This window comes from Nesoenas mayeri, assembly GCF_963082525.1.
Source record: "Nesoenas mayeri genome assembly, chromosome: 5".
NCBI classification, from domain to species: domain Eukaryota; kingdom Metazoa; phylum Chordata; class Aves; order Columbiformes; family Columbidae; genus Nesoenas; species Nesoenas mayeri.
Window position 1 is genome coordinate 56,532,926 of NC_137548.1, and position 10,275 is coordinate 56,543,200.

At 40.6% G+C, this 10,275-nt stretch overlaps 1 protein-coding gene across 1 annotated transcript; it reads left to right on the forward strand.

Annotated features, from left to right (window-relative positions):
- The first annotated feature begins 1,044 nt into the window (after window positions 1-1,044).
- PSMA1 (proteasome 20S subunit alpha 1) lies at window positions 1,045-10,213 on the forward strand. Its single transcript, XM_080345456.1, has 10 exons — window positions 1,045-1,160; window positions 1,779-1,823; window positions 4,185-4,286; window positions 4,769-4,872; window positions 5,691-5,779; window positions 6,500-6,570; window positions 7,507-7,636; window positions 8,314-8,393; window positions 9,266-9,370; window positions 9,865-10,213. Exons 1-10 carry the CDS (start codon window positions 1,158-1,160, stop codon window positions 9,919-9,921), a joined length of 786 nt encoding a protein of 261 aa, XP_080201582.1. The 5' UTR covers window positions 1,045-1,157; the 3' UTR covers window positions 9,922-10,213.
- Window positions 10,214-10,275: the final 62 nt, after the last annotated feature.

Here is a 10,275-nt window from a genome sequence, read left to right on the forward strand (position 1 = left end):
GAGTGAAATCCAGCTTTAAAGTCTCATTCCAGTGGTTTTGGAAGAGGCAGGGCTTGGCTCTGGAGCTTCCCGAAGCAAGAGGTCCCATTCATATCTTCGCCGTCCACACAAGGTTGGTGCAACACACAGACGCTCTACAGAGATCCCCTTTTCTTGACAGCAACGCATTTTGCCTCAGAGTGGAAAAAACAAAACCAAACCAAATGAACCAACAAAAACAACTGAGGAGAAAAACCAGTACAAACCTAATATTGATGGTTCTGCAGTACCTTCCTGAGTGCCTGTGCACAAACTCACAACTTCGTGAACAAGTTCTCACAGCCGGTTTCAGGGTAGCTTTTGGGAAGTTCACAGTGGTTCGTTTTGGTTTTTAATCAGTTTTTAAAGAGAACTGTGATTGAATTTATCCGTATGCCCTCCTACATATTTTGATAGAACCCAAAACATTTCTAGCGGTGGCTGTAACAATTGTTCCCCTGCTCTCTTCATAGCCTGTGAACATCAAGAACAAAGAGGGAGTTTTCCCGGAGTACAAAGACAATTAACAGCACGTGAATCCCATTTTACGTCACAGCCTTTATCTTCAGCAGTTTAAAAACTACTACAGCTTTTTCAAAACTAATAAAATGGCTAACGTTGACTGAGAAAAATAAATGAATTCCAAATTCCACAATGGAAGTTTTCCTCCAGCAATGAATTTTTGTATCGCACACAGGATCTCTATAGACACGCTCCATCGCTTTGCTGATCTTGGACAGCAGCGACACGCCGGGCAGCGCGGGCCGAACGGAGCCGTTCAGCGCCGCGCAGCTGCCGGGGTTTTGCCAGCTGAGGGCCGTGGGCAGCGCGGGGCGTCCCAGGCTCCGGGGACACCCGCCCGCCCGCCTCCTCCCTCCCCGCGGCGGCGGTTACCGCGCTGCGCGCGACCGGCCGCTACCCCAACGGCCGCCGGGCGCGCCCTGAGGGACAGCGCATGCGCGGCCGGGGCGGGACCCGCGTGCGCCGCTCCCTCCAGGGGCGGGGCTATCCGCTGTGAGCTCCATCGATGACTCGGAGTGCGGCTAGCGCTGCTTGGCCGCTTCCAGTCCAGAGCGGTCGCTGCCGGAGCGGTCCCACCTCGCTGCCCCGGAGCCCGTGCCGTTGTCGGGGGAAGGAGGATGGTGAGGGGCGGCCGGTTCGGTTCGGGTCGGGACATCCGCAACTCCTGCTCGGGCTGCGGCGCGAGCGGGAGGGAAGGAGGAAGGAGGGCGAGAGGGAGGGAGCTAGGTCGTGAGTAAGCAGTTCGCGGGCCATGCGGGGCCGGGGTCGGGGTCGGGCCTGGGCCTCGGCGCCGGGGCTGCTGGGGAAGGGGCGGCCGCGCTGTGCTCGGCGGGGCCCGGGCAGGGAGCGGAGCGCACGGCGGCGGCGGGATGCGGCCTCCTCGGCCCGGCGTGACGCTGCAGGAGCCGAGTCGGGGCCGCTCGGCTGCCCCGCCATGGGCTGAGCGGGTGGAGCAGCATCGCGTACCCGGGGGAGCGGGCGGGCAGTGACCCCCGCCCGGCGCCGGCACCTGAACCAGAACCCGTGTGCGGGCCGAGGCTCTTGTGCTGCCCGGTGCCTGCGAGCCCCTGCACCGGCAGCGAGAGAAACGTGACGGGAGAGCCGCCCGTGTTTCGGGCCTGGGCACAGGCACCTGGCCTGAAAAGCTTTGTAAAGGAAATGGAGCAGAACTTCCCTCGGGGTCGCACTTGCCGCCTCCGCGCTAGCTGTGCTCATGGATTTCCTTTTGTCCCTTCTAGTTTCGCAACCAGTATGACAACGATGTCACGGTGTGGAGCCCACAGGTAAAATCTTTGTAAGCTTCTTAGCTGGCTTTTTACCTGCTTTTTTGTTGTTGTTGTATTTTTCTTCGTTCTTGCCCCAATGGTATCACAGTAGCATAGACTGTATTCAGGCGCTTAAATCTCCGCTCCCTTCTTGTTTCATAGGCTCTAGGTTTCTAGAAGGGCATTAGGACATCTCTTAAGTTCCTCGGTATCAACCTGAAGGATGCTTAGGTGCGTCCTGTTACCTCAAAGTAATTAAGGCAGTTGCTTTCTGAATGTAGCTGTGAGCTACAAAATACATTATATCATCGTTGGGGCTGGACTAGATGATCTTTAGAAGGCCCTTCCAACCCAAACAGTTCTGCGAGTCTATGATAAATTTACAGACCTGTAATAAGAAGTTGGTAAGTAAGGTATGAAAAAGCATGAAACTGACCTTATATCTCCACAGTGTTAGTCCACAGCTGAGTCTTTGTGTCTTTTATTCACTAGCTAATATTGGGAAGGAACTATTCAGTTTACAATTCGGAAGAACTTTTTTTGGTTTTTAATGAAGAGCTTTACTGTATTCAGATTGTTCAGAACAAAATCAAATTTAATATTTAGTGCTTATGTGAGAATAGACTGATTTCTTCAAGTATGGCATAACAGCACCTGTTTCTCTTTTTGTACACACAATGTTTACTGCCTTATAAGCCTGTGTTTTGAATGACTGTACCTATATGGTCATCTGAAACATGGAATCTGAGATACTGATTTTTGCAGTATGAATTCACAGTATGAATCAAAATGGCCACAGACATCACTGCTGAATTAACTCCCTGCATAAAGTTTATAACATTAAGAGCTAGAACATGTAAGTGGTTACATGCCATATAATTCATAACAGACTTTACATTGTGCTATAACAGTGAAGTCTGTGCAACTGCATGTCCCTGGTTTCCCGTGTGATGGCTTTGAACTGCTTTCATCCTTTTAATGATTGCGTTTCTCTGGCAGATTCTTTATCAGGAACTTTAATTTTAAATTTTTTAATCTGTCTATTACTATAAAAGTTACTTTTAAAATTCTAACATTATCTTGAGACTTTTAGTTGATATTGTGAAGTCATTATTACGGCTAACTTAATTTTTTTCATAAATTGCATTGGAAAAAAGTATAATGTTGATGGCTTTTATAAAAAAGACATTTAAAATTGCTACTATGCTGCAATTACTGTTCTGTATGTTTCTGTAGGTAAGGCAGTGATATGATACCACAATTCTTGGCATTATTAATATAAGAACAAAGAATAATCATATTTTATTGGGAGATGTTTTCAAATATTGTTGTAAAGAAAAGGAAATATGTGATTAAAGGCTAGAATGGGTTTCACACTTTTACAGCCTTGCAAGGCATTGATGAAAGTGATAAATGCATGTTGAACAGGTCACAATGATTCCATACTGCTCTTGGGCAGGAAATATCCTGTTATTGAAATTCCATTTATAACTTGGTGGATGAAGGGGAACATGAGGGCATTTTAATCATCTAATGAACTTTGTATTTCTCTAGGTAAATCAAATAAAAAACCTTTTATGAAAAAAACCCCAAACCTCAACAATCTAATAGAGGATGATTTCCTGTAGATTTCCCCAGTACATTTCACTATAATGGCTTCTACATTCCACTCCATCACAACTGGTGAGATGCAGCTGTGTGCTGCGGTTGGTGATTCCAGTCCGAGCCCAGCAGCACTGAGCATGCTGGCTGTTGGACACCGGCTGGCCAGCTGGAGTGCAGAAAATGACCTACTTTGCCCTCAGCGGTTGCATTAAAAGGACGTTGTCTTATTTTCCTGCAAAGCTGCTGGCTGCCTGTGCAGAACTTGTGGGGACATAATGGTCTTTGAGACCTCTACTCCTCTTTCCAACTTCATTGCAGTTGACCAATAACTTGTCCAGAAGTTATTAGGGAATGGATGGTGAGACACAACAATTGCATAAGACTCATGTCTTCAGGAAACTCGATTAAAAGTTAAGTGTCCAGCTTCAGCTGGAAGTTCTGTTATTGAATCACTTCAGGTCAGATACTGATTCCTCTGAAGACAGTGACAAAAATCTTGTGATTCTTATAATGTCATGATTATTCACCATTTCTTTATAGTTTTCCTCTTTCTTTGTATGCAGTAAGGAGCGGATCATTGATGGCCAGATTTTTGTGAGTTAACAGTGATGTATTTGCAGAAGATAATTGAGGAAGTCTGTTGGTTGTAGGCTTAAACTGTTATGCAGTAAGTGTACCTGTTGGGGTATCGAAGGTCTGAAAATAAAAAAACAAAAAAAAACATTGAAAAAGAGGATTAACTTTAGAATCATTACCTTTGATTTTATTCTGTAGGGCCGAATTCATCAAATAGAATATGCCATGGAAGCTGTGAAACAAGGCTCAGCTACTGTAGGGCTGAAGTCGAAAACACATGCTGTTCTGGTCGCTCTCAAGGTAACTTCAAAGCTGTTAGTAGAAAACATTTGGTTTGGCAGATTAGTTCTGTGCCATCTGAACTTCTGTGTGTAATGTAAATGCAATGCCAGTTTCCTTTTGCTTGAGTACCAGCATAGAACTAGAAATATTTTCAGTACCTATGCAAATCTGATTTTCACAAAATGGTGAAGGAAAGAAGTGAAAGATTTTGCTTTTTCCCTTGAAAGATGTGTTCCTTTTTTTTTTTATTAGTTGTTAAGTAGTAAAACTATATATTTACTTTCCCAAAGCTTGGATGTTTGTTCTTTCTTTTGTTCTGAAAGTTTCCTACTGAAGTGGAATTAGGTTTTTCTTGTCTTCTGTTGCAAGTTTATAAAAGTTTTGGGTTTTTTTATTGTTTCATGATCATATTCAGTTCTTGCTATAAATGTTAGCAGATTTCTCCACAGTGCTTGGCTAACTGTTCAGTCTGCCACTTAGCTTTCTCCTTTTATGTGTAGAGAGCACAGTCTGAGCTGGCAGCCCATCAGAAAAAAATCCTGTACGTTGACAACCATATTGGTATCTCAATTGCTGGACTTACTGCTGATGCACGGCTCTTGTGGTGAGTAGCTCAGTTGTTGACATACGCAGTTCTGCAACGAGTGAAAGTTCATTTGTGGACTATTGCGAATGAAATTTTATGGTCACTTAAGGATTAGTCTTGAGTTACTGCTCTGTTGCACTATGCCAAAGACCTCAGCGTGAAATTCTGGCAGATTTTTAACTAGTTGGCAGAAATCTCATTTGTTTGGCCCAAAATTTTGCTCTTTGGTTTTGTTATTGGTAACACAGTCCTATCTGGTTTCTTCAGTGTGACGGGGTTTCCAAGCAGTCTGAGAAAGTGCATCACTTATTTCCCTCACAGCTGCCTCTGTGTGCACACATTTAAGAAAGTTACTAAAAACATAAACTACTTTATGTGTCAGCTTCAGAGGGTCTTGATTTTTACCTGCTGGCCACTTAGTTTCATCAAATGGGTAAATGTATATGGAAGGAGTGTTCTTCAGTTTGATAGGAAAGGAGAAAGAAAGCATAGGAAGAATTTATAGAACAAATTTTAAATGCTGCAATGTTACAAAGAAATGCTGCCATTTAACCATGGCTTTTTTCCAGATGATCTGTCTGTTGCCTGCATGAACTTCTACCTTCTTTGCATTTGTATGGCTGAAATACTGTAATACTCTCTCAAACGTTTGGTCAGCTTTCTAAATGACAATTATAGGTCATGATGAAATGAAATTATGTAATGCCTTTGACCCTTTTTCTCAGTGAGCAGAACCGAAATAAAAATATACTTACCTTAACAGATAAGAATTGAGACAGTATCTCCTGACTTTTATCTATGCATTGGTTTGATATTTACTTATTTATTCCTCCTAGCAATTTCATGCGTCAGGAGTGTCTGGATTCTAGATTTGTGTTTGATAGACCTCTTCCAGTTTCTCGTCTAGTGTCACTAATTGGAAGCAGTATCCTTTTTGTTAACACTTGCAACACCTTTATAGCTTTGTACTTGTTCATACTTATTAATAAAATAATTTTCATATATTGCAGCTTAAAAGTAATATTAAGTTGAAGAAGTTAATTTTAAATTAATTTTTCTTTATTTACATTGTTTGTGTGTTCTTTCTGAGAATATCCCATAATATGGACTGAACTCATAGAGAAGCAGTAAAGTGCTGTGCAACATTCAACATCGCACTGTTTTTCTGTTCCACGGCCCTGTGCCTCTGTAGGTGTGGCAGGGTCAGTAAATTCAGTGTTCAAGATATGATCACTTACTGGATTGCAGCTACTTGCTCAAATCTTTTTCCCCTTTTTCCCTGTGGCAACTTCTATCTCTGCATGGAACACAGTGGAGACCTTGGATTCTGTTCTTAGGTGTCTAGAAAAAAAATTCAAAGGGCTAAGAAATAAATGAGGCCATGCAGCGTTAGGTGAACTGTTTATATGACTTGGCTGACTGCACCACTCAGTTATTTCAGGAAAGCTAATCGCTAAATTTTCTTTAGGTAAAAAAGAAGTCAGTACTTCAAATAAGTTCTGCAATCTGTTTCTTTGAATGTAGTCTTCACTGCTGCAAAAAGGTTTTCAAAGACTAGTGATTTTGGTGCATCTCTACTTGGCTTAGGAAAATGTTTTTGGTAATTAACATGTTATTTTGAGATTGTTTCCTTACCTTGCCTAAGAAACCCAGATACCAACACAGCGTTATGGCAGAAGACCATACGGCGTAGGACTGCTCATTGCAGGTTATGATGTAAGTGAGCTGTGCTAGTTACTATTGATCTGAAAGAAAATGTGCTTAATGGAATTTTTTACAACAAATGGGTATTAAGAAAGGAAGGAAGAGGTGGACTCATCAAAATTCTCTAAGGAAATAATTTTCCACGTCTTGCCCTAAAACATAATTTTAAAAAATGTTTTTTAATAGCTAATGCTACCATTGCTTATATGAGGTCTACATTCGCAAAAAGGAAAAACTAATTATTTTAAGGTGCAAAATACTGCGAAACTAAAATTTGTTCATCTTTTAAGGGATCAAAATGTTGATTCCTTTATAACAGTGATTATTTTACTAGTGATTCTGGAGTTTTACAAACCACTGTTTTAAATACTTTTTGTAAAAAATGGATGTGGAAATGATCACTGGCCTCTCTCTTACTTGTTTAGTAACAACAGTTTGCTTAGTGCAGCACACACAATATTGCTGCCCTGAAGATTTTTGACATGAGGAAGGTTGAAGGAAGCTGTCATCTTGCCTGAAATCTTGCATGGCATTGTTAAATCTACAACAGGTTTTTACTTTTGTGCAGATAAGACAGAATGTGTGTCAAATAGCTACTGCAAGCCAAGAAGTTGAAAGCGTAAATAAGCACAGTACAGTTTATGGAACAGAGAAGGAAATGTTTTTGGTGCCAGCTATCCTGCCTGCATAAAGACTGCATCCTAATGAACAAAGTATAAAGAAAGATTTGCTTGATTTTGTTCTTTACAGTAGCTTTGAATGAATTGTATAAGAGGAGTGGTATGATAAGCAGTGTAAAATATGTATATGTGTGTCCATGTGAGCTGTGTGATGTACTACGAATCAAAGCTATGTTTTAGAAAATGCCATGTGTTCCAGCAGCAGATTTGGTATGAATATATACATTTGTGGTATGTTTAGTGGATTTTTTTTTTTTCCCCTCTGTAGGATATGGGTCCTCACATCTTCCAGACTTGTCCCTCTGCAAACTATTTTGACTGCAAAGCAATGTCCATCGGTGCTCGTTCACAGTCAGCGCGAACGTACTTGGAGAGACACATGACTGAATTTACTGACTGTGAGTAATGAAACCCTGTCTGTCTAATGGGATTTATTCATCAGTTGTGCAGTTTTTCTACTATTGCTCCATTCTTTGCTATTTAGTAAAGTGGGAAGATGGATTTGTGGAATGAAGTTTGGCATAAGTGTAAATTTGCATTAAGACAAAAATTGTAAGGAAAATATTGCAAATCTTCATGTCTAACATCTGGATGCTTATTATTTCTAATGAAAAGAGAAATTGAGCTCAGAAAAGCAAAGAAAAATTTAAATGCCTATGCTCTGTTTAACCCAGGGAAAGAACAATTCTTTCCCTGTCAGAGCAGGGATAGTATTTCAGGGCAAGTATTTAGGTGGTGCATTTAAAATGGTGAATTTATTTTTATGTGAAATGGTGAGGAAGAGGCTCCTAAATGTCTTCTTGGGCAAAATGAGTGTGATTATCACTGTAGAGGAGACAGGGCAGGTGCCAAAACCAGATGCATTTGACTTCCAGCGTAGGGAAGGGCTGGTTTCTCAAGGTGTGCTTTTAGAACCAGCTCTGTGATCAGTACCAGAAGTACCTAAGGAGAGGAGTTCTGGAAGTCAGGCTGGCCAAGTTTTTCTCATTGTCAACTAGGAGTGGAAAGAAGGGGAAATTAATGTCTAGAGATAATAGCACTTATTTAGTAAATGTCTTTCTGATTTCATTTTAAGGTAACCTAAATGAGCTAGTTAAACATGGACTGCGTGCCCTGAGAGAGACTCTTCCTGCTGAACAGGATCTGACCACCAAGGTAAACATTGGGTTTTCTTAAGAAATTTTACTGCCATTTTTGTTAGAAGTTACCATGAAAAAAGTTGTGTAAGGTACGACTGGCACTGAAATTTGGAAGCTGAACACTGGTAGATAGTATCATCTTGATTTTGTACATCACCATTTTATCCAGAGTTTCCTTAATTATCTCAGATTGAGTTTTCCTAAGAAAAAATTTACTCTCTCTGTTGTTGCTTCATTCTATTTTAAACTTCGATCAGTCTTTAAGATACATTACATGCAACTAGAGTCACAACTTTGCATTATAAGCACCGTAAATCACCTTGGAGGTGAGGGAAGGTAATGCAAAAATAGTTAATTGAGTAACCTTGGCATCAAGAAGCTGCAGAAACTTCTGATAATTAATTGAGGAACTGTTGAACCAGAAAATTCTAAGGATATCCGTTAGTTGGTGTTCTGCTTGTGCCTGCTTTGCCCTTTTCCTTGTTTTTTTGTTTTGTTCTGAGCCCAGCTTGCTTCTTAGAGCTCTTAAAATAATCAATATGCAAAATAAGATTAATTTTTTTTTTTTTAAATCATGTATGTTATTAAAAATAAAACAAAAAATTAAAATAAATTGAAATCCTTGAAAAGTGGTTTTACTAACAAGATTTTGAACCATGATATAGCTTCCATAGGGAGTAAATCTGCTTCCCTTTCTGTTTCTGGTACAGTCTTTGATATCAAAGAGGGAGTCTCACAAAATTTCCTTTTTTCCTTAAGTAGACACAAACAGGATAGTAAGTCTCTTCATAATGAGAGGGAACTTTTATCTGTTTCACAAAAGCTGTAAAGCCACAGAGTTATTTGCAGAAAAATGCTTCTCACTTCTTTCAAAACTTTGCTGAACAGAATGTTTCCATTGGGATTGTTGGCAAAGACATGGACTTTACCATCTATGATGATGATGATGTAGCACCATTCCTAGAAGGTCTTGAGGAGAGACCACAGAGAAAGGTATGTGTTTTAGATAGAAATAAATAGGCTTTATTGAAAGACAAGATTTTGTGATATATGGCCCATCACATTTAAGTTTGACATTTAACACTCTCTAGTATTCTAGTAGAGTTTTAGGAATGTGATTTTTAAAATCTGAAGTTACTACATGAAACTGTATCATCTTAGCTGGAGACTAAGATGCCAATTAAATCAGTTTATGCTGAATTGGTGATGGGCCTTTCCAAAGTTGTCGTCTTTCTTCATCTGTGACCAAGTACTGGTTTTCATTTTCTTTGCAACGGAAGTATCTACATATGTTTCTCATGCGCATTCTTAGTCTCCTAATTACCAGCTCTGTCTTGCTCCATCGTTAATTTGGGTAACACCACTTTGTAAGCTCTTTGCTGACATGATCTGCATGGATGCACTCATGATGCTTAATCCAGGATAAAGCTGGTTTGTCATGTGCTGTTTTCTGCCCTTCTATAATGTATTTTTCTTCTCTCTTCAAGCCTGCTCCACCTGCTGATGAACCTGCAGAAAAGGCAGAGGAGCCCATGGAGCACTAGTTGGTGGATGAGTTACTCTGTGTTAACGTATGTCTAATTATACAGGAACGTATCCATTTGCCGTAACTTTATCCTCACTTATATGTGTGTTCTGACGATACATTCTGAGGATTACTCTTTAAAAAGAATGAAACCAACCCACCTATGCTTAAAAGGTAGACAGGACATCATAATTGGGTGTATTTTCTTTGACAAGAAAGGTGTAATCATTTTCTAAATATTACATGATACTGTTTTTTAACGACAAGCATAAAACTTGTAAGGACAAGTGGAAATAAATCACTTTCTTGGAATCTGCTCTGGGTTTCATTTTTTTAATCTGAACAAACACTTATTGAAATACTTCTGTTGTAT